This window comes from Clinocottus analis, unplaced genomic scaffold (assembly GCF_023055335.1).
Source record: "Clinocottus analis isolate CAN_PGR_092001 unplaced genomic scaffold, fCliAna1.0.p SCAF_3, whole genome shotgun sequence".
Classification (NCBI taxonomy): domain Eukaryota; kingdom Metazoa; phylum Chordata; class Actinopteri; order Perciformes; family Cottidae; genus Clinocottus; species Clinocottus analis.
The window spans coordinates 5,052,940-5,077,063 of NW_027176042.1; the positions used below are offsets into that span (position 1 = coordinate 5,052,940).

Sequence of the window (24,124 nt, forward strand, 5' to 3'; positions counted from 1 at the left end):
AGTTGTTATTCCAATGTTTGAGAAAATTGATTACCTGTACACATACTGACTAAAGGGAATACAGTATTGTACTCACCCTGTAGAAGAGAGCGCTTTCTCGCTTCACAAATTAGAGTAGAAAGATGTGCAGTAAGCAGGCTGGAGACCAAACGTGTGCTTCAACCTGTGACTTGTTTTAATAAAAGGTGCAAACCGAAGAAGGCGATGTTGTGGACAGTTCGGTTTAAGGTTGAAACACTGACATAAGGTCAGATTGCCCAAATGTCCTTCAATTGCATGGCAAATGCACGATAATTCTTTATTCATTTTTATACTTTTTTTTTTTTTTTTTTTGCTGCTGCTGCTCCCTCAACCTGCACTGCATATTCTTCACGGGATTTCTGAGTTTACTGAATGCATTTAAAAATAATGCAGGTTTGCACTGTGTGAGTAGTTAGCCTGCTACTAGCTAACTAACAACAACCTGGCTCCTTGATAGGTACTTACTTAAAAATGTCACATATCTCTTTTCTTTTTTGGAGGCATTTTCTACAAAAGCACAAAAGGGTCAACAATATAAATGTTGAGACCAAACACAATACTAAAATGAGACTTTATTTTTTTCCTGACGTATTTTAGTAGCTTACCGTGTCAGACTCCTATCAGCTCTCATTCTGCATTTACGACTCACGTAACTTGGTGTGTTTCTGACTCGCCACTTCCTTTCTCGCTGTCTCAAGGGCGCATTGGAAAACATGGACATGGATTAAACATAGTATTATACTGGGAGTGAAAACTCTGTTTCAAAGTTTTTATACTATTACAGACGAGTGAGTATGCAAATATTTTATCCAAACTTTGGTCGTGACTAGTCCCTATGGACCCTATGCAAATCTACGCCCTTGGACCCAGGCACTGGTCAAGTGTCTCCTCCTGCTGTCTGTGAAAGTGAAGGCTTGTGTGTGTGTGTGTGTGTGTGAGTGTGAGAGAGAGAGAGAGATAGCCTGTGTGCAGGTCTCTGTCTCGCTTTGTGTCCCCGCCCTTTCTCTTCTGTGTTTTTGTGTGCGTCCCATTGGACAGCTGCCCTCCACAGTGACTGCCCCTAACAATGGAATTATGCAGCAGGGTTCAGCACACACTTGCCACTCTATACTTTGCCAAACACAGTGCGGTGCAGGCATCAGGCCATGAATGTGTACTTTACGCACCTGCAACGCGACCAACCAGGACACAAAACCCTTCACACGCATAGAAAGTATTCATGCTTCTAGTTGAAGGACTGCTACCTTTTTATCTTTTTAAAAATTTGCAAGGATTATCACTTTACCATGTAAACCAGTCTCAGTAAAAATACATAAATTGTTTGAAACAGTTATATTAGAAAAATCTATCGGGAGGCAGAGGACTACTGTCAAGCTGCTATAGTAACAGTTTGAGCAAATGTGACACAAACGATATGTTCACAAGGAGCTGTAGCTTTCACAGTTAATCTACATTTTGCGTTTGTGAGATTCAGTGAAGATGTCACTGGCCGGAATTGCACATGCGGGTGTTGCAGTTTAAATAGTATTGTCCATGTGAGGTATAACTTACCCTTAAAGCATTATTGCTTCTCCACTCGAGTGCATTCTAAAGTTATCGCTGGTGTTCTACGATGTGTGTGCACTGCCAGCCGCACCTGTCTGCATCTGAGTTACAGTCCAGATAAACTCGACTGACTTTAATGGCTTCCTGTCTGCCAGCTGTGACTGTTTATGATAGCCTTGATGACTCGCTACTTGCTCTCATTTATGCCCACGTAACATCTAATTCCATCATAGACATGCCCCCTTTATCGTGTTGCAGTGAAGCTTTTAGTTGTTGCTCACTTCTTCTTTTTTCTTGCTCTGTTTGCTGTAATAGGCATCGGTTTATTGTACTAAATCTGTAAAATCATGTTACATTTTTTTAAATGTAATTTATAGACTTTAGCTGGTAGAACCATCTTGTAGAGGAAGATGGCGAGAAATCCATTTTTGGACTTGTAGTATATGTATGTATAGTATGACTATGAATATCAAATAATCTTGTTTACCTAATTAATTTCTGACTTGCTGCCAAATGAAAGACCTGTCACAGTTGACGTGGACAGAGTGAGATCTAAAACTGGTAAATAAACGAGTAAATAGATTATTTGAAATAACCTCATCTTGTGTGGAAGGGTTAGGGACTAACAAGTAATAAATCCCCACAATTACACTATCGTTGTCTTGGTAACGGGATATGTTGCAACAAAGCGCTGTCTCATTCGTATTCACACCATTTCCATCCCTCACAGTCTCTCATACTCAACCATTTACCAGGTGACGTCAGTAAGTCCATGAGGGTTCAGGGTTTTAGGCCTTCGGGGTGACATTAGAATTGGGCCCCTGAGATCCGGCCGTCTTGTATCCAGGCTCAACCTCTGTAACCCCAGGGTGATTTCTTACCATAAAAGTGTAACAACCATGGGAACTTCCTTTACCCACCCAGCTCTTCTGCAGGAACAAGTGTCCACTGAAACGTGTCCAGAGAAGCCCAATGTCGTGCACAGACGGACCTCATCCCTTAAAAGGACCTGATGAGGGAAACAGAGGGACTTTTTGTCTTCATTTCTGGAAGGACGTTTTCCGGAAGAGAGCGCAGGATGATGATCCCTCCACCCTCTCTCCTCTTCGCCCGCTCTGTCTGAAGTTCATCAGCCGAGGAAGAATGTGTTCTTCTCGATGGGCGGCGATTGTGAGGGGTTTCTCTATAAATAACTTGTCAGCAGGCCAAGCAGAGCAGTCCAGCTCCAGCACCAGCAGGCTGACTAATGCAGAGACCAGTAACCAGCACTGCTTCTGCTCATGCTTGTTAAAGGGGTAGTTGGGCTGTTTTGAATTGGGGTTTCATGAGGTACTTTTACAACGTCAGTAGATGGAGTTTAAAGAAAAAGGCACGAGTACCAGCACAGGAGCAGAGCATTGTACTGCAGTGGACATATCGAGACTCCTAAAAAGAAATCAGTTGAAGTGTATTTCTATATTCAATGTTTTTGGTCTTACAAATCTAGACATTTTTGTAATATTTTACAGCCAAATATAATCGTTTACAGGATATTAAACCATTGTTTTTTTAGAATACATGAAGTACTTCTTTACAGTGCTTGTACAAATGTCCTGTGAACAATAATGTAGATATCCGTTTACAGATGATTACAATCCCTCCGTGTCATTGTGGAGGTTGTAAACTTTTTGTATGTACTTCATACACCCAATGTTGTATTTATCAAACTTTCCTTTGTTTTTCTTTTGAAAACCTACTTACAATAATGTAGTTTATGAACATGATACATTTACATTTTCTCCACCCTACCCAGGCCCTATCTAAGGCCCTATCTCATTTTTCCAAAACAATTTGTTTTCAAATGGCTGATAATGTTCAACCTTTTGACTATTGTCTTGATTAAGTGGTCAGGTCCCTCCCGTCCTCCAGTCAGTCAAGGTGTTTGTGGGTGTAGGTGTGTGAGTGGGTGGACTTCTCATGACAACCATGTGTGTGCTTGTGAACGTTTGTGTGTTTATGTTCCCAGTCATGTCACTAATTAGAAACATGTTTTATTTTACCCTCCCCCTTGTACTGAGAATGAGGCTGTTGAATGGAGCATTATGAGTAGACACTAGAATTAGTTCTCTCTCTCTCTCTCTCTCTCTCTCTCTCTCTCTCTCTCTCTCTCTCTTATTATCATTAGTCACATTCCATCAGTACCCAGTGGGCATTGAGGCCTGCAAGCACTTGTTTGTGGTAATTTTGCTCGTCGTTTCCCCCACCTCACCCCCGTCTTCCCCTTTCATCATTGTCTCCCTGAAACCCTGTTTCTGTCCACTCTTACTTTGCCAGCTCTTTCACTTCAGGCCGCTCTGTCCCTGTCCCCCCACCTTACTGCAGTTGCCTCTCTGTCTCCTCCAAAATATAGGATGGCTGAATTGAAAATGAATGAAAGGCTGGACTCAATGAAGCGGATGATAGCTCAATTGAATGTGCCTCTCAGGAATGCCTGGTGGTGTTGTGCAGTCTTTTGGCCGCAGCTCAGGCTCCAGTCCACTTGTGTTGGGTTGAGGTTGTTCTACTTTAATTTGTTGTATTGGGATTATTTCTGCTTGTCCTGTCCCTCTTCTTCAGGCCAACTACGTGTCCTTTTATCAATCCTTTTGTCAAAGCAGTCTTTGCAGTCGTCTGATTGGGTAATGGAGGATGTGTGTGTGTGTGTGTGTGTGTGTGTGTGTATATATGTGTGTGTGTATCTACATACACACACACATGGCGTATTTAAAAGTTCCACTCGGACGCAAAATGTGATTTTTAACGTAAATAATCGAATCACAGGTCTATTCTCTTGTTCTTATGTGTCTGAAACCCCCGAATGAAATTGAGTCTGCAGCCTTGCAGCGTTCAGCAAATGTCAAATAAGGATAGAAGAGGACTCTTTTGACCCGTTACTTTTGGATGAGTAGAGTGACTGCCTGCACGTTTTCAGTGGTATTAAAGGAAACAACCCTGTGCTCCAAATCCGACAGCGTTTCTGAGAGGAAGAAACAGGAGAAGAGTGTGTTTGGTGAACGAGGGCTTCTATGAGTTAACATGCTTGTCATTCCTGTCTCAGCTTCGTTAAGCTCTAGACCGCCGCTTTCTCAGAATTATCTGCACACGGCTGTAAAGCGCCTTTCTATCAGAGCGGCGTGACAAGTTGACTACAGAGTTCAGACTCGAGCGCCACAGAGAAGCAGCTATTTTGCAAAGTACTGAAACCCGCCCCCACCGGGGGTCAAAGGAGCGAGTCTGTTTTTTGTCTTGGATCTAAAAATTTGGGGTTCGGTCACTGAGGCATCCATCAGTCTGCTTAACCTCTTTGCTCTGCGTGTTCTGGTACTGGAGGTAGTTCTACATTAAGCATGTCAGTGGGTGGAAAAACAAACATTGGCAATGAAGTGCCAGCTAAGAAGTTTTAGATTAAAATCACAAATTCTATAGAAAATGGTCATAATTATTGTGCTCTAGTAAATAGTTTTTCTTCCCTTTTACTCCATACTTGGCTTCTTGCCAAGTCTTTACCCTCATTCCCACATGCAGGAGATCGCCACCAACAAAGCATGCATTCTAATGCTTCTAGTGTGGCAGCAAAAGAGGTGTGTGTATGTGTTTGTGTGTGTACACTTTTTGAGAACCGGCTTGTTCCGTGGGTTGAATAGTGTCTTTTTCAATGTCTCCCCCCCAACTTCCCCGTTCAGATAAACCCACTGGAGATTCGCCTGAACTCACAGGAGATAATCCTGCTTCTGTGCCATCGATGGAGGAGGAGAGGTGGATAGAAAGAAAGAGGGAGATATTGAGCGGGAAAGAGGAGGCTTAACTGTAAATGGGGAAGGGAGAATTTGCTCTCATAAGTATTCATTTTCCTAAGTATTACAGTATTTCTCAAAGTAAGCGTAAAACCACCAATACAAGAGTTCAAACAAGGGAACTCAACCCCTTCTCAAACTTCTCATGCCAGTGTCTTTTACCTCATGGCAACTTGTTTTTCTGGCAGGGACTCTGAAACCAGATGGTTTTGTACCTTGTATCCTAGCAATGGGGGAGAATTGTATACTTGGTGTGTGTGTGGCACTGAAAGGCCTCTTGGACTGACACTACTTGACTTGGCCTCTGCTGAGGGCTTTTTACACGCAAAAAAACGGATGTATCCAGTCAGACATAGATTTGACAGGAATTTCAATGTGTATAAGCTTCCCACGACTCTTAGTGGGCTGCTGGGGATGCCAAAAAACAACAAGGGTTTTCAACATCTCAGTCTGTGTTAGTATGCTTGTAATAGTGTACTTCAGGGTGATGTTTGTCATCTTTAGTAGGCTTGGGTATTACAATATACCATGGTATTTAACAAAAATATGCCATACAAGTAACTTTAAAGATGTGAATACATATTTGTCCTATTACCTGTTAAGCTAGTTATCAATCTGAATTGTTCTGCTGTGAGTTGCCGTGGGTATGTCAGCCTTCTCGACTTGAAAAAGAAAAAAAAAACCTTTGTAAAACTCTATAACAATGTCTCTTTGACCCAATTACTCAAGATGATCCACGTTCTGTTAGCAGTTTTCTTTCGACCTCCAACCGTATATATATATATATATATATATATATATATATTTGTGTGTGTGTATATATATGTATATATATATGTGTGTGTGTATAAATGTGTGTGTGTGTATATATATATATATATATATATATATATATATATATATATATATATATATATATATATATATATATATATATATATATAAATAAGTGTATATATATATATATATATATATATATAAATAAGTGTATATATATATATGTGTGTGTATATATGTATGTATAAATGTGTGTGTGTGTATATATATGAATATGTATGTGTATATATATGTATGTATATATGTGTGTGTGTGTATATATATGAATATGTATGTGTATATATATGTATGTATATATGTGTATGTGTGTATATATGTATATAAATATATATGTGTGTGTATATATATATATATATATATATATATATATATATATATATATATATATATATATATATATATATATATATATATACTGTCACAGTGCAGTGTGTTTATTGGTCAGTAAAGGACAGCGAATTTGGTGGGCAGCTTACAATAGCATTTTTCCTGTGTGGCCTAAAGTGGCATTTAGTCATCACAACTTTGAGGACCTCTGGTACAGATTATACTCATGTATATTCTTTCTCCTTTTGTGTTGCAGGTTGTATCCAGAAGCATGTGCTTTTAAACCTGAGCAGTTGGGAGGTCAAGAGGTGACATGCCTCTGTAGAACACCACTGGAAACAAATGGTGAGGAGTCAATGGTTCAGATGTGTCAGATAGCTTGTTATGCTTCAGGGTGTTTTCACACCTGTAGCTTGGTTCATTTGGTCCGGACCAAAGTGGAAAAATTAAACCTTGTTGCATTTTAGTTCTGGTCCTGTTCCTGTTCACACTGACGATTCATGAACATGTTGCAAACTTGCTCACTGGTCCAGCTAGGTACGGGTCAAAGTAGAGCCATCGTTTGTGTTTCATATCTTTAGGGGCTTAATCTACCCATCTTCAAAGTGTCTTTTGTGATTTACTCACTACCAGATATTATCAGTCTGGTAACATCTGTTCTAATCAACCTGCCTATGTTTTGCCTAGTTCGACCATTTCTCCAATTCAGTGTCATATGCAGTGCCGCTGCTAGCCATTTTGGTGCCCTAAGCGTAACTTCTTCATGGTACCCCCCCCACCCCTCCCTTCCCTACCGGCCAAAAAAAAAAGTTTGTTTGTGCCAGTTTAAAAGTTCATTAACACCAAACCAACACACACTGTACATTTGAAAGTGCACATTTGTTCACTAAACACATACATTACATTAAATAATAATTTGTACAAACAAGAATAGTCAATATTCTTAGATAAAAGAAAGATTTAGAGGACGAAAAGTCACAACAGCTAAAACACACATTCATGTAAAGTGCAAAATCGTCTTTGACCAAATTATCAAAATAAAACAAAGACATACTTTTTGAGAGAGCCATAATGCTATTCTGTATGGATTAAGCATTTTCACCAGTTTGGGGAGGCTCTATAGAGGCACACGTCTGCATTTCTTTGCTGCAAAATCACTAATTAGGTCATCATTTGGGCTTCTGAGCCACTTCACCACTGATGCTGGTGACAGTAAGACCACGTAGACGTTCTGCCCCGATGTTTTAATGAGCTTTAGTTTTGAACCACGTCCCTCAGCAGAGGCGACTGTAACAGGGAGAGTCAAGGCGCCAGGCTCCAGGGCGCAGATTACACCTAACTGTTATATGTTTCTGTTTTCACGGATACACATAAAAAAGGCTGTGATTTCAATACGCGCCTCGCGCCGGACAGCTCCGGCGTGAGGCTGTCCGGCTCGCGAGCTGTCCGGCTCGCAGCGCGTATTTGGTGTCGTCGTCCACCCCCACCTGACCCCACCCAGTCCCCGTCTCGTCCCCTGTCCACCCGTCAACGGCTCCCGGGGAACATATGTCGCTCTTGCCTGCCTTCACAACTTCAGAGCCCTGCTAACATTAGCAATAACGTCAGCTAGTTTGAGGTGTATGCATAAGCATTACATTAGCAGCGCACAGTTCCCGTGTTTAACAATGATTAAGCATGGACTGACCTGAAGAGATGCACAGGCATCATCTTGCAGTTTCTTTCTTTTCCTTTTTTTTCTGACTCTGACTCCCGTTATCGCCACTGAGCAGGGCACCACAGCGAGTTTGGGAAGTTGAATGTGTATTTGTTTTGGGGGGGAGGGGGGGGGGGGGGCACCATCGTAACTTTTTTTGAGCAATTAAAGATATCTCTTGTTCTGCCTGTTTTGTGATATACACATGCCTAAAAGGTGCCTAATATTTATATTTAAAAAAATATCGGCATTATAATCATTATAACTATGAGGATTTTTATTGCATATTTTTTGGTGCCCCCCTCAGGGCCTGGTGCCCTACGCACAGCACAGTGTGCCTTATGGGAGCTGCAGTGCTGGTCATATGTGTTGAACTAGTAAGAGCACAGGACACTCAGCAGGGAGGGGTCGGATTCCAGCATTAGGAAGGTAGTTGCAACAATTATAAGAAAACAGCACATGCAGGTCAAAAAGGGAAGACGGCCTTGCATACAGGTGACCCTCGGTACCTCAGTTTAGAAACGCCAGTATCCTATTGTTGTGGTCTTGACAGTGATTTATCCCACTGCTTGTACCTGGTGGCGTAGTGCTGGTCCAGAGCTCTCTGCCAGAGCGCCTGTGCAATTTCTTTTTTTTTTTTTTTTTTTACAGATGGTCACAAACAGTTTCAATGTTATTCACTTGAAACTATCTGAATTTCACAAAATAACTTCAGCTAATCCATTTAATACAGTACAGACATGACAAAAAAGGTTTCTGAAACTAAATGTGTGATCATATGGGATCCATGGCATAATGTATCTGTGTATTATGAATCATAATGTATCTGTCGCGCAGAAATGTTTGACGACTCCTAACAACTTGTCCTGTCTTCTGTCCATCAGCTCTGCTGCTATGCCTCCGGGGATGGTGCGTCGTCTTTCAGGGTCAGCAGTCCAGGTGCTGCTGTCGCTCCTGCTGCTTGCCATCAGCTGGCCAAATGGTGTTACCCAAGGATCAGACTCCAGCCTTTACCCCACCTTTATTCGGAACGACACTCTGTTTGAGCACTTGGCCCTGCATCCCGATCCCGGTGTGAGTCGGGTTTACGTCGGGGCTCGGGATCGCCTGTTCCAGTTGGATCGGTTCCTCCAACTTGAACTTGAGGCTAACACCGGACCTGTCACAGACAGTCGGGAGTGTTTGCCTCCTGTAACAGAGAGCAACTGCCCTCAGGCTAGACTCACCAGCAACCACAACAAGCTCCTACTTGTTGACCCGTACTCCATGGAACTTATCACCTGTGGGAGTGTCAACCAAGGAATCTGCCAGAAACGTGATCTGAATTCTGTGGATGACGTACGTTTCTCTACAGAGAGGCCCGTGGATACTCAATACGTTGCAGCTAACCACCCCAACGTTAGCACCGTGGGACTCGTAGTTCGCTCTCATCCTGATAGGCAACCAGTGCTGTTTGTGGGGCGGGGTTACACAAGTAGCCACCCACCTATTTCCACACGAAACCTTGCCAAGACACCCATCTTTTCTTACGAGGAGACCGCCAAGTTGGCCGTGGCGGGCCGTCTCTCGGAATACGACCATCATTTTGTATCATCATTCGCCCACCGTCAGCATGTATACTTTCTCTTCTACAGGCGGGACTTAAAGTCACAGTCACGGGAGTACCGCACCTACGTCTCTCGTGTTTGCTTGGACGACCCGGCTTATTACTCGTACGTGGAGGTGCCCTTGACATGCCGTTCCGGGGCAGGTAAAATTTACAACCTCTTGCAGGCTGTCCAGCTTGGCCTCACCGAGGACGGCATTGCGAGTCAAGGCTCAGAAGTTCTTCTCGGTGTCTTCTCCACTCTCCACCCATCGACTCGGCCCAGCGAGGATTCTGCCCTCTGTATGTTTAACCTCAAAGACGTAGACAGCAGGATTAACTCCACCAGAGACCTGTGCTACACACAGACGGGTAGAGAAGCAGGACTGGAGGCGGCCTACATTGAGTATGAAGTCAAATCCAACTGTGCCAACCTGCCAGAGGTGAGTTCAACATTTTTCTTGCTTTTGTGGTTGCTTTCTAATAATCGAGTGGAAACAAATGAGCACCAATCCAAATTGATTTGACTAAAATTGAAAATATGGCCTAGAATGTATGTGGTTCAGTCAAATGACCACTAAGAGGGACCTGAGCAAAGCACTTAACCATCACTTTCTCCAGTGAAACCACACAGCTGTGAACACGCTGAACAGATAGCAGTTAGACTGCTCCACTCCCATGTGTCAGTGTATGTAATTGTATGTCTGTGTCACAGGGTGTTCTTGAAAAACAGAAGGCATGCTAAGAATGACCGCATACAAGAATAACAATGGCCTAGTGTCGTGCATGAAATACCCTTTTTACACATTTCCCCCTGTGCTGTTTCACATTGTAGTGTGTTTTCTTTCTCTGAATAAAAAGCGTGAACCAGACAGTTAACTCAATGTATCAGCCATTATCTTAACAGACAACTGTAATGCTGTGGAGGCGGGATCTAATTAGATTGACCCATTGCATGTGCATTAAGGTGTTTACTGCACATAAACATCGCATATGGATGGACAGCATGGCCGAGTGTGACATCCTCCTCTATTATCACAACTCTGACCCCTCAGCCTGTGCAGCCGTGTACAACAGATTGGCTCTCAGGAGAAGGTAGTGCGGGCAGCGTAATTTAATAATATTGCTGGTCGGGTAGAGATCAATCTGCGGCATTAGCCATACTTAGTGGGGTGGGGTCGAGGGTAATGTTTAACAAGCCCTGACAAGGACAAATAAAGACACACCAGCCGGGGATGAGGCTCTGAAGGAGAAAAAGACATTGAGACACTGTGGATAAAAAAATGAAAGAAAAGGAAAGCGGCCAGATATGTATACTTATGAATGTAAATATGAAATAAAGGGGGGAACAAATCAAACCACATGACTCAAGGGAAACAGTGTGGAGAGATTTGGAGCTGAAGAGATTTACAGTGTCATTAAGATGTCAAGTCTGAATTTGATCTTTGTTTGCAAACAAAACCAACAGAGTTTCATCCCCCGTCCAGTGTTTGGACAGTCCATCTGCACCAGGGACAGACTCTCACGTGAGGTCAATGCTTTGTTATTGAAGATGAGGTTCAAGACTCAAATACTGGGTGGATAAAATGCAACTTAAGCAACCTTTGGCTTGATCTTACTCTGGGTTATTACTACCCTCAGTGTTTGCGGTAAATGCCCAGATGATTGCAGCTTGTATGTGTCATAAAAGGGATAATGGACAGTGAGCCGGTCCTTTGCGGAAAGGTGTTTATGACCTGCTTGATATCCCGTTTATTACTCAGCTACTAGAAATCAATAATTCGAGACAAAATATGATATTAAAAAATATATGTATAATTGACTTCAAAGGGATTCTATTGCTTCAAAACCAATGGGTGACGTTCTCATATACAGTCAATGGTACGGAGATCAGAACTGCGTCCATAGCAATGTTCTGTTGTTCATAGGAGCGGTTTGCTGTAAAGAAATAACAGATTCTAAAATGCCACATTTGACCAATCAGATTAGAGTGTATGTCAAAGCATTACAATAATACAGTGTAATCAGAGGCTCTCATCAGCCAGAGCAGTCTTTAAGCTTCCAGGCCATGCTTGTAGACCGGACAACATAACTTCATGACTATTTTAGTAGTTATCATGCAGTCTGGGATTATTATTAGCAACCACTGTTTAGGAGCCAAATGGGGGCACATTGTTTTTAACACCCTGCTTGTTTTTCCTCTAATGGTTAGGTTCTCATAAGGTTGACTACACAACAAGTCACTGGCCGTCTAAACTGTCCTTTACTCCCCATGATTAACTTCATCCATACATATATCTACTTGGACAGCTATGTTATTACAACCAAGCTTAATATTGGACAGTTTTGTGCTGCGTATCAGCAGTCTCTATTTCTCAGGAGCAGGCCAAATAAGGAGTCCATTCATAACGACGCACCAACCAGCCAACCACACGCAATCCATCAAAACAAGGAGCCTTGAACAGCCAGAGCTTTCAGGTTCATTCCCTTCACTTTCTATTGTCGAGATGACCGATAATAAAGCAGCGACCCCGCTTTCAAACGTTGTTGTGGGAAAAAAATGAATCGCCCCAAACGAAGAACAACAACCCCGCCGCCAGAGCAAAGACTCCCTACTGCCTACTGACTGTGGAAGCAAAAACAAATTGTAAGCTTTCAAGCAGCGAGTGGTTGAAGTCGCTGGAATCCAGTGAGTTTGTTCCCGAACCCAAACCACTCCACAATAAATTCTGCTGATTTTACTGACCACAATAGGAACACAGCCATTTTATTTTTGGTAACTGGCTTCCAAGCTGAGAATATGAATAACTATCCCTTTATTGTCTTCTTTTTGCACAAAACAAGTAATTGTAGTTAACATTTCCCTTGTACGTATGACTTGTGCTGTCAAATCTCCATGTTACCTGACATATTTCTCCTCCCCTGTGTCCCCACCATTAGAACACTCTGGATGCGTACCCCTGCGGCTCTGACCACACCCCTAGTCCGATGGCCAGCAGGAGGCCTGTTGAGGCGGAGACCATATTAGACAGCCCGTCCGCCCGCCTCACCGCCGTGGCCGTCAGCGTGAGGCAAGGACACACCATCGCCTTCCTGGGAGACTCCAAGGGGAACCTGCACAAGGTAACGTGGGGTCACTGATTTAAAGACATGCACACACGAAAAAACAAAACACACATAACAAGGTGTACTTTGAATATTCACTTACTGTGATGTTATGCAGAGATTCTGCTGTTATTGCTGGAAATAATAATATGAATTTATGTTCTGGCATACTCTGCAACTCGTGTCATCATTTTGAGCTTTAACCCTATTTGGGTAACACATATAAGGTGTTTTAGAAATCACTGCACAGACTTGGTAGGCACCCCAGCAAACACCCAACTCAAATCTGTTCTCCTCCAGAGGCCAGCCACTCTATATTCATATGCCAACAATTGGAGGTCTAAAATAATCTTGGTGTGTAGGGGCAGGCAGGCTGAGCTCAAAAAATAAAAAATGTCGTCCCATTGTACTAACTTAAATGATGACAACATAGATTTTCAAAAACATCCTTGTGTGCCTTGTAGATCAGTGTCTCTGGTCACCCATAGCTGTTAAAAAGATTTCAAAATGTCTGGTTTATAGATTGATGAGTCATATGGTCTTTATAGTTGATGTAGCATGGTTGTCTTTTTTAAACAAGTATACAACCTTTAAATGTTCATCTGCTTACCTGCTTGTAGAAAAAGTGAAAGTAGTTCAGTAAAAATTGATAATTTTTACCAGCAACAAACTGGGAGACTTTTTTTTCTTCTCCTGGCTGGTTCCAAACATGTTCTGTCACCATGGCCTGATCAACCTGTTAAGGGGCCCAAGGGCAGAGAGGAGTTGTGGGACCCTTTGTCTGGTTGGTAATCAAGTTTTAGTTGTTAAATTAATAATAATGCTCATTGTGGCTCACTAGATCTGAACACAAACTTGACTTACCCGTAAAGAATTCTTGATTTATTTTTTCATAATTTAAGGAAATATTGTCTTGACCAATCCGAGGAGAGAGAGCTTTTTCTGAAAGAGACAGGCGCTAAAACAGAGTGTTTCAGACAGAGGGTGAATACAGGTATATTCAGACAGTCAGAATGAGAAGAATATATATATATCACATTAAACCATGTAAACATGCAACACCCAAAGTAAAAGTATGAACCTGAAAATAAGCAAGACGATGATCATTTAATACTAAACTATTATACTATCCACTGGTATGTATAAATGTGTCAAATATATTACATTTTTGTGCATTTGATTTTGTTTTTTCCCCCCATGGTGGTACACCTGGTTTTATCAAATGTAATCCAGTACAACAGACTAAAACATTTCATCTTTTTTAAGCTCATCAGATTTTTGTTGACATCAACCCAAATTATGCCAAGAGAACAGTAATCACATTTAGTGGCTTAGCGCCACTATGGTGGACAGGAAGTAGTAAATTCTATCCTCTCCTTGTGTAACAGAAGCTCATTCTGCTTCAGAGGGGTGCCCCTGCTGACATCGGGGTGCCGCTCACTGGAAATGTCCAAACTCTTCAGTCACAGCCTGTGAGCGCTCGGCTTCATAGTCGGATAACGTGAAGCTCCTCTGAAGTGACGTTGTCTTTGGTGAGGCTGTCCGTTTGATATGGCAGTGTCTCTGCGGGTTCAGACGCCGGAGTGAAGCGCCACCAGACACAAGGAGACACCAGGAATGTCCTGACGGTGAAGAAAAAGCAAAGGGGAGAAAACAGGCATATGTGTTATTGAATAGACGACATCAGCTGAGCATATGTGTAAAAGAAATTTAACACAGGGTTGGGCTTGTTGATCACAAAATGCAGAGTACTCATTTCATATTTTATATTGATTATTTATAAGTGGACTAAGCTTGAGGGTCATTGGGGCAGGGAGGTTGTGGCAGGCCTCCTAAAATGAGAAGTTTACTGATCGAGAAATTTTCTCTATACAGCTGGCTCTTTGTCTGACTTGTGGTTGAGCCCCTTCATCCCCCGCCTGCACATGCAGAAGTGGCACAATGACAGCCATTAACGTATTTCTGCACAGCTACGGCATGTAGAGCTAGGGCCAGCTCAACAGCGAGAGTGCGGAGCTCCATACTCAAGTTGTGCGCTGTCACCACTGACTGGCAGACACCCATGCCAACAGAGAGATTCATTCAGAATGATAGCCAGTTACCAGTCAGAACCGCAGTGTCACTGTCATTAATGCATGCATTGTCAGGCTGTGTCCTCCAGACTGCAGCCACCAACAGTGAACATTTCAATTCAAACTGTGGCAGCACCAACAACTGTTCACCTGATGTGCTCCATGTGTGAACGTCGGCTTGAGTCAGGTGTCAGTGTGCAGAGAGAACAACGAGAGCACATTTTTTTTCAAGCGAGCCCTTTCGCTCTTTCCTTTCTTGAGTAGAAGAGAATTTATCACCGGAACAAAGTTGTTGTTCCTCTGTTGTCTTTCATTCATTCATTCGTTTCTCCATTGATTTACAGTCAGCCTGTGCCCTCTAGTGGCTGTCATAATTAAAAGAAATCAACCTTTAGTATATTGTAGAAGGATATGTTCGGACAGAAGGCCAAGTAAAGCTCCTCTTTGAGTCATTTGTGCGGTGATGACCGCCGGATCACTTGTACTAACTGTGCACGTCTGAGCTGTAAGCTAGCAAGAGGCAGAGTTGTGTCACCCACCACATTGGCCTCTCCATTATCTGTCAACCTGCTTGTCCATTCATCTATTTGCCCAGCTCCAATTGTTTTGTCTATTCATTGGTGTGGCAGCTTCTTTTTAGATTTTCCTCCCAGTCTCTATATTTCAAGGCTTTCGCGGCAACGGTTGCTATCTTGTTGAGTTGTCAGTCCGTCTGTTCCATCCTCGTGAGCGCGACATCTCAAGGAACACATGAAGGACATTTCTCATTATTTATATAATAAAATTCCCTTTTGGTGTCACCTAGGACAGCGTAAAGGGACATTATGGGTTACATTATACAGTGGGGGATATTTGCTTGTGGATCATTACAGACCACCTGTCTGAACTGTGCTGACATCTAAACATTCACTGTTTGTACTTTAGTTTGAAATGGCTCGACGGTGTTGTTGTTCCATCCCATCAGACACTCTTCAAACAGCTCTCCTCTTTGGTTAGGTGTCTCTGTGATGTCTCTCTGGTTCACACACTACATCACGCAGCCTCCGGTATGTTCTCTTCAGTCAAGTCAAGTCATGTTTGCTCCCTTTCATACACCAGAGCAGGAGTGAGGTTCACCACTGATGCTGACATTGTCATGTTGCAACAAGAAGACCTTCCTTTATCGCAATGGTTCGCAAACTGTAGGGTGCGCCCCGCAGGTATTACAGGTGGGGTTAATAATCCTTTATTAATCCCACAGTAGAGAAGTTATTCTCTGCATTTTACCCATCCTTAGTAATTAAGGAGCAGTAAGCTGCTGGGGGTTCAGTGTCTTGCTCAATTACCATTCGACATGCAAACTATGGAGGAGACCAGGGATCTAACTGGCTACCTTGTGGTTTCAGGATGAACACTCTCCCTATGAGCTATGAGAACTTTACAACCTTTGAAGCAACTAATACTGATAAAACTTAATGGCATTCTGTTTTGTTTTGCACAGGTTGCTCGTTATTATCTTAAAATGATAATCAGTGCAAAACAGGTTAATTGCAACCACAATCGGCCATTGTTTTTGTAATGGGGTATGAACGTTGTTTTTCCTCCAAAGTGGGACGTGACAAAACAAATTTGAGAACCACTGCCTTAACGGCCGCCACAAAATTTGAGTAGAATTTGGAAAGGCATATTTATGCTAAAACATTGCAAAAATAAAATATTTTGCTCTAAATCTTTATATTTATTAAGCTTTTTTTTTGTTCTTTTTTCCTGCCATGTAGGTCTTCTAAAATAATCACTGGTTGTCTTTCTGTTTTGTTCAGTCTACATTTAGCCTAAGTTTTTGTTCCTAAAAGACGGATACTTCAACTTCAATGCATTTTAACTGATTCATATCACATTCCCTTAAATTTCCCTGTGCACAGTGATGGGCTCATTGCCGTTAGCTACTGGGAATAGCTAAATGAGGGCTAAATGAAATTAAGCTGGAGTTCAAGACACAGCAGTGTTATTCCATGCCAGGCTGGTCTCCTGTGTTAGCCCACGTTACAGCAGCTCCTGACTTTTTAAAGCCTGCACAGTCTCAGACAGCTCTCCAAGGCCTCCTGATGTTGTTCAGTTGTTTCTTGGCTCTGACTATCTGGATTTATTTTATTATACTATGATACTGATTTTCATACAGCGTGTCTGAACATGTTAAATGAGTGCACTTCTAAATCTAAGTACTTTTTGAGTTCCTTGAACTTCTTCTTCCCATTGTTCTTAAACTTTTAACAAACCAACCGTTCGCGACATCCACTTTTCAAAACTTCTACTACTACTACAACATTTCACAAGGTCTTCATAATCCATCATAGAGATGGATCTTTGACATGCTAATATAGCAGTAGCTAATGTAATTCCATTATAGCCATGCGTAATAATAGGACTGGGTGTTGGCTTGAACACAGACAACAATCAGAGTCAAATACAATTCTTACTATAACTTGCGTCTTTACTTCCTTTTCAAAAAAATAATAATGCGGTGTTGTGACAATTTCAAGAAGAAAAATTGATTGAACATTATATTTTAAGGTTCTAATTTAAAACGAATGCAAAACCAAAAGAGATTCACATTTTGCATTGCACCTTTGTGTATATTTGACTATTTCTTGACTCCAACCTCAATGTGTGTGTGTATGTGTACATTTCCTCAGGTGTTCCTGGGGCCAAAGGGTGAAGTGGAGGAGTACTCCGTCATATCCATTCAGCAGAACACAGCTATCAGTTCAGACCTCATCCTGGACCAGAAAGAGGAACATCTCTTTATCATGACTCAGAACATGGTACACACACACACACACACACACACACACACACACACACACACACACACACATACACATACACACTCACACTCACTCACTCACTGAGGCTAACTTATAGCCTCATTTCATGCTTTGTTTTTTCGACGCATCCATCCTGCCATGTAGTTGTTCAGCTAAAGAGAAATTATTATGGCACCCTGGTTTCTGCCCCAAATAGCAGCCTGTCGTTAGGATTATTCTAATGAACATATTTTCATTATGCATTGTTCCACTGAAAAAAAGTGGGCCACCTATTCTTTTTAATCAGATTCCTGGGAGCTTAGTGTGCACAGTATTTGCACGACTGATCATGATTGTGTTGTCCTGGTTCCAGCTGCAGAAGAGGCCCGTGGCTGTATGCCAGCAGCACACAGACTGCCACTCCTGCCTGCTGGCCCACGACCCCTACTGTGGCTGGTGTGTCCTGGAGGGAAGGTGAGATCAACCAAGTCCTGATCAACCTAGAAAGTATGGCTGAAATTTAATTTCAATACAATACATTTTTGAAAGCATTTGTCTGTGTTGTTTTCTTTTTCCAGTGCTCACCTCTCCTCAGCTGATACATTGAAAAGTGTATTTCTGACTTGAGAAAAAGTCACTGAATAATACTGAACCTTTCTAATCAAAAATATTTGCTGATCGAAGACAGTCAATGTAAATAGGATTACAAATAATATAGACGGATAATGCTAATTGGTACGGCGTAATGTAACAGCAGAACAAGTAGAACAACTAGCTAGCATTAGCGGCTATAAGCTACATACCGATCATGTATAGCTGGAGCTGCAGAATCACTTAGGTGTTAGAAACTAATTGCGCTCTTATTGCTTAAGGATTTTTAATTTCTAAGAAGAAGACTTATATTCTTATCAAAAGTTTGACACTTAAAGATTTATCATCAGTATTGATTGAATTGTTCAATGTAAAATACATTAGAGATGAGCTGCTCACGTTGCTCTGAAATTTTCCTTTTTTTATATTATGAATTTTGCTGAAATAAAAAGTTGAAGTTTGTTTCAGCTGCTGGCACGCTTGTTAGTTTTCAAAGTGTTTTTGCCAAGTCATGTTAGAAAAAAAAGTAGCAAGTGTGTTCTGGTGGGGTTGTGTTTGAGTCGGATGAAAGAAATCTTGCTCTCTGTCCCATCTGTGTCTCCTCCCTTCTCCTCACTGCTCTGCCTCACCACCCGGCCTCCCCCCTCTCTCTCACCTATATATTTTCCTCCGTGCTCCTCTCTTACAGCCTCACATCCTTCCGTTCTTCTTGCGTTCATAACAGTCCCCACTTTTTAAAGTTTCCTTGTTTGGAATCTGTTTCCTCGTTGTCTCACACTCCTTAAATTAGATAATTTACAAAGCAGAAACTAGACTCCTCTGCTATTTAGAAAAAACACAGTAATAATCGAGGAAGGAGTTGGTGTGCAGTTTTACAATCATGGTATGATTTATGAATTTTGAGGATACACCCAAGGCCATTTTCATACTTTGTATCTAAATGGCTGTTTATAGAGTTTAAGAGACGGAGAAGGAAAGCTGAACTTGTCACACAGACGGTAATCTAATTGCGAGTTTTCCTTGCAGGTGTGTGTTGCAGTCTGAGTGTTCTCGTGGGAAGCAGCCAGGTCAGTGGCTATGGAGCTTCGACATGGAGCAGCAGTGTCTGGCCGTCCAGGACCTCAACCCATCCAATGTCAGCAGGGAAGAGAGCAGGACGGTGAGTCTTCAACCAAAGTCTTGGAGTTTGTTGTTCTTTCACACATCTCTACAGGATCTCACGAATGATGAGAAAAAAAAACATCTTTTCTGGTTTCTGCAGATAATTGTCCACCTCAAGCACCGACAGGATTTTTCCAAGAATATTTTGCAATACACAAGCCCGAACCCCCTCCCACCCTAATAGCAGTCTCCTCACATACCAATACACCATATGTCCACATAAAACCTCATCAAGGAGTCGCTTATCAGCTGGAAGATCAACCGTGCGCTGGCTGGGGGTGCGAGAGAGAAGATAGTGATCAGAGTTGTGTCCTGTCATGTCCTGATGCAGGAGAGAAGTTACAGTATCTGTCATCTGTGTTGAAGATGGTGCCTGTGGATAGCATCAGAGACGCGCACGCACGCACACACACACACACACACACACACACACACACACACACACACACACACACACACACACACACACACACATATATATATACACACACACACACACTGTTGCATTATGGGAGAGGACAACTCAAGAACATCTTGTCTTTTAAATCCAAGTATACTGGGTGGGTACGAGTTAGACCAGTTGGGATCAAATGCATATTTCTCTGGAACTGTAAATGTTAGAGATGCACTCACATTTGTAGAAAAGAGGTCAACCACAAAACTGTACAAACACATCAAGTACCAAATCAAGAATTAAGTCTAATCATATTCGTCCACTGAACATCTCAGAAAAGATGAGGGCAATTAAAAGCACCGTCATGATGCCCGTGCAGTGCCCTTTAGTAGCGGTGAGAAGTCGGATAAACGCTCTCAAGATATGTGAAGGACATGCACATTCATACACGTGTGTGCATGTCGAAGCAATTTGATGACATCACCTTGAACTTTAGGAATGTTATGAAAATGGATCCTGAAATTCTATGGAAAAAATCATTAATACAATAAAAAAAAAGGTTTTTTTTATTTATTAAAATAAATGTAAAACTAAGATCTGGGGAAAGCTAAAAACAAGGGATTTCTGCAAGGACCTTTTTAGCACCTTTTGTCTACCAGTCTTTTAATCAGAAGTTTGGCGGTTCGATACCCAGCTCCTCCAGTCTATGTCGATCGGACAACCCCTAATTGTTCTTGCTATGTATTAATAGATATGAATCATTAGCCCTGATCTGCAGGTGGCCGCTTGCATGGTAGCCCCTCCCATCAGTGTATGGATTCTGTAATTGGGTGAATCAGATGGAGTGTTACCAGAGTGTTACTTTAACAAGGTAGCTCTTAGCGAGCTAATGTTAGCCATGTGTCAGCAAGCTACTGTAGTTAGCTTAAGCTTTTGGTAACATAATACTGCTCAGCTTTGTGGTGTATTCACATTCCACTGTAAGACAGTAGCATACTGTCAAAATGATTTTTGCTTAACTTCCAGAAATATAGTTACTGTAAAACCGATATTTGGACAATATATGTTTGCTGCGCACGTAATGTAAGACACACTGAGAGTCAGGAGCCAGAATTTTCACATCTGTCCTGCTGATACCTGACTTTTGTCCTCTTAAGGGCGTATTAGACTTCAGTTCAGCAGCTTTTAAATACTTTGTTCCAGGTTCTTAAACTTGTTGGTAGTGCGTCTCGCTGCACACCGAGTTTTAGACATTTCCCTCTTGTTTGCTAGCAGACAAAAGTGACACGGAGACACCTTCACACAGTACAAAGTCAATAGAGAATTATGAATTGTTTTCTCCTCTGGTGTGGGCGGGACTCTATTGTTCTCTGTACGCTCTGATTGACAGTTGGTATCTTGGAGCTGGAGAGAAAGATTAATGAGGGACGATGGAGCCAAAATAAGTTTGATCAGTATGATTTATACTCCTGCTGCAAGTAAATCTATTTTAGCTTTCAGATTAAATCCTTCCACATTGACATTTACAAGTGGGCAGATCTGAATCCTGCATTCAGACCATTGAATCACTCGCTGTCCCCATGACCTTCAATGTCTTCTGTAACAGCACAGGTGTGGTCTCAGTAATGTAGAGATAAAAATACTGTTTTTGTGGAGTCTATTGGCTTTGGCAAGATCATAGGGGGCTTCAGCGATTTCAGTTCCCCGACAGAAAGGGCTGTTGGACAGCAAGTCAAGAATATTTCATATCCCAAAAATATTCCAAAAAACTTGAACCACCCCACCTGAGCACCAATTGTACATGTATAACTGTGTCCATGTATATTAGCTCTGCCTGAACTGATTAAATAGGAGTTTGAAATGGTGTTTATGTTTTTTGTCTTTTGACAGGTGTCTCTGTCAGTCGCCGGCCTACCAGTGTTGGAGAAAGCAGAGTTCTACTCCTGCGTCTTTCAGGACAGCCACAGTTCTGCCATTGTCACCGAAACCGGAGTCACCTGCCATTCTCCCGACACCAGCCGAGTACCCAGGGTACCTCCAGGACAGGGTGAGTGCTTCTCTAACGTTTGTTGTTTCTGGAACAAAACTGATGAAGCTGGAGTTTAATTACTGGTTTGAACTTTTCAACTTTGCGACAGAAGGATTTGGCTACATTCAGTAATGAGATTAATCTCTGTGTGTGTCTTTTCATACCCAGGCAGACTATACACGTAGGCAGTTTAATCCCTGCATCCGTGAATGTAGGCTAACCCAATCCATCCATCTTACACAGCAGAGAGTAATCTGTTTTTTAAAGCATACCCAAAAAATGTATGTCATCGAGGGATTCTGTGCTTTGATATGTGCCTTGGTTTTCCTGGTTTGGGTGATAGTTTGGTCATTGGCAGTGATAAAAGAAGATTTAAGGGGCTTGTTAATAAAAACTGAAGCCTCTACAGAGGTTAAACTCACAAAAACAAAATACACTCACACATTCAGACTGGCTTCCATTCCTGCATTACTGAATCTTTCAGCTTGTTCTCAGGGTTTCAGGCTCAGGAAGAATCAGGCGGGGGGAGGAGGGGGTTACAGAGATATGAACACACAGGCTTTATTGAAGGATCTAGCTGTGGCTTACCTGTACTTAAAGAGGGTTAGTGCCCGTGCTTATTTAATAACAAAAAAGGGCAACTGTTGCTTTAAAGTTGAAGATCAGATTCTCACATGACTGCTGTCTTTTTTAACAGAGCTTATGATTTGAACCGTTTTTAACTCTGGCGGCCTGTCACAAGAACTAATTTTGATGGAAGATATATTGTTAAAAGAAAATATTAATAAAAAACATGCATAACATAAAAAACAATTAATAAAATGGACTCTTGGGCTCCCTAAACATCCATCCATCCATTATTTGAACCGCTTATCCTCTTTAGGGGCGCGAGGCGCTGGAGCCGATCTCAGCTGTAAATGAGCGAAGGCAGAGTACACTCTGGACACATCGCCAGTCCATCACAGAGACAGATAGAGACAGACAACCATTCACACTCACAATACATTCACAACTACGGGCAACTTAGAGTTCAATTAACCTAAACACGTGGAGAACATGCAAACTCCACACCGAAGGACCTGCCAAAAGTGTGCAATGTCTGCACAATTTCCAAATCTTAAAATGGTAGAAAATAGGAAGATGTCTCTTCTGGCATAATCTATAAGATAAAACATATGTACTTATGTTAACATAAACACAATGGGCAATATTGAGTGCGTGTCCACATATTGTACAATAAGCCGATCAAAGATGATCAAAGTCACATGGACTGGCGGCGACCGGGACATTTTTTTTAATATTATCCAAACTGTGTGTAGTTAATACAGTTTACAAACCGACGTCCTTATTTCAACTTTAAATAATTCTGATTGCGCGTGAGCTCCGAGCATATATTGGGAAGACGGTGACTGCACAGATGCTAAAGACCTGAAAATGGCGACCAATCGGCGCGGACTGGGCTTTTCAGGATGGGGTCTTAAAGAGATGGGTGCGTTTCAGACAGAGGGGGAATACAGATATATTCAGAGAGACGGTATGAGAAAAATAAAGTGCTTTTTGAGCATTACAGCTTGAAAACATGTTCGAGTCGAACCCCCAAGAAGAAGTATGTTCCTGAAAGAGTGTAAGCATGATGAGTGTCTTTTTACAATTTGTCTAATCATCTGACTGTTTGATATATCACTGATATCCTGTGGCATAAAGTGTACCTATGCAGCTTTAAAACGTGTTCTGGTTAGAGCCTGTATTTGACACAAGGGAAGCTTCTGAGTCCTGCCATATGGAGGCCGCACATGGTTTCTATTAGACCTCTGTGTTTTATCCGTTTGGACCAGGGGTCCCCAACCTTTTTGAAACCGAGAGCTACTTCGAGGTACAAAATAATACAAAGGGCTACTTGTTTGATACAAAGTTGCACAGATCACCTTTTAATAATAATACATGTCAAGTGACTGTCTGATCACATATCAATGTTAAATATTCCTAACAATAGTTATTAACAATTTTCAGAACAATGATGGTAGGAAAAAAATGTTATCACTGTTATAAAAATGAAAATAAAGTTATATCCGTGCAAAAAATAACTATATATTAGGAATATTTCCAGAGACTCTCGATATGTGAAGTCAGAAACGTTGTTTATGGAGCTCCAGGCTGCAGCCTGTT

At 41.9% G+C, this 24,124-nt stretch overlaps 1 protein-coding gene across 2 annotated transcripts in view; it reads left to right on the plus strand.

Annotated features, from left to right (window-relative positions):
• The window catches only part of plxnb1b (plexin b1b), a 100,838-nt gene that overhangs the window by 50,295 nt on the left and 26,419 nt on the right, over positions 1–24,124 (plus strand). For both annotated transcript variants that reach the window (XM_068593549.1, XM_068593550.1), the window contains 7 exons: positions 6,799–6,887; positions 9,123–10,266; positions 12,764–12,946; positions 17,673–17,801; positions 18,157–18,257; positions 19,401–19,533; positions 21,820–21,976. In XM_068593549.1, the coding sequence (XP_068449650.1) occupies positions 9,133–10,266; positions 12,764–12,946; positions 17,673–17,801; positions 18,157–18,257; positions 19,401–19,533; positions 21,820–21,976 (1,837 nt within the window). In that variant the 5' untranslated portion in view covers positions 6,799–6,887; positions 9,123–9,132. The remainder of the gene's footprint in view (positions 1–6,798; positions 6,888–9,122; positions 10,267–12,763; positions 12,947–17,672; positions 17,802–18,156; positions 18,258–19,400; positions 19,534–21,819; positions 21,977–24,124) is intronic.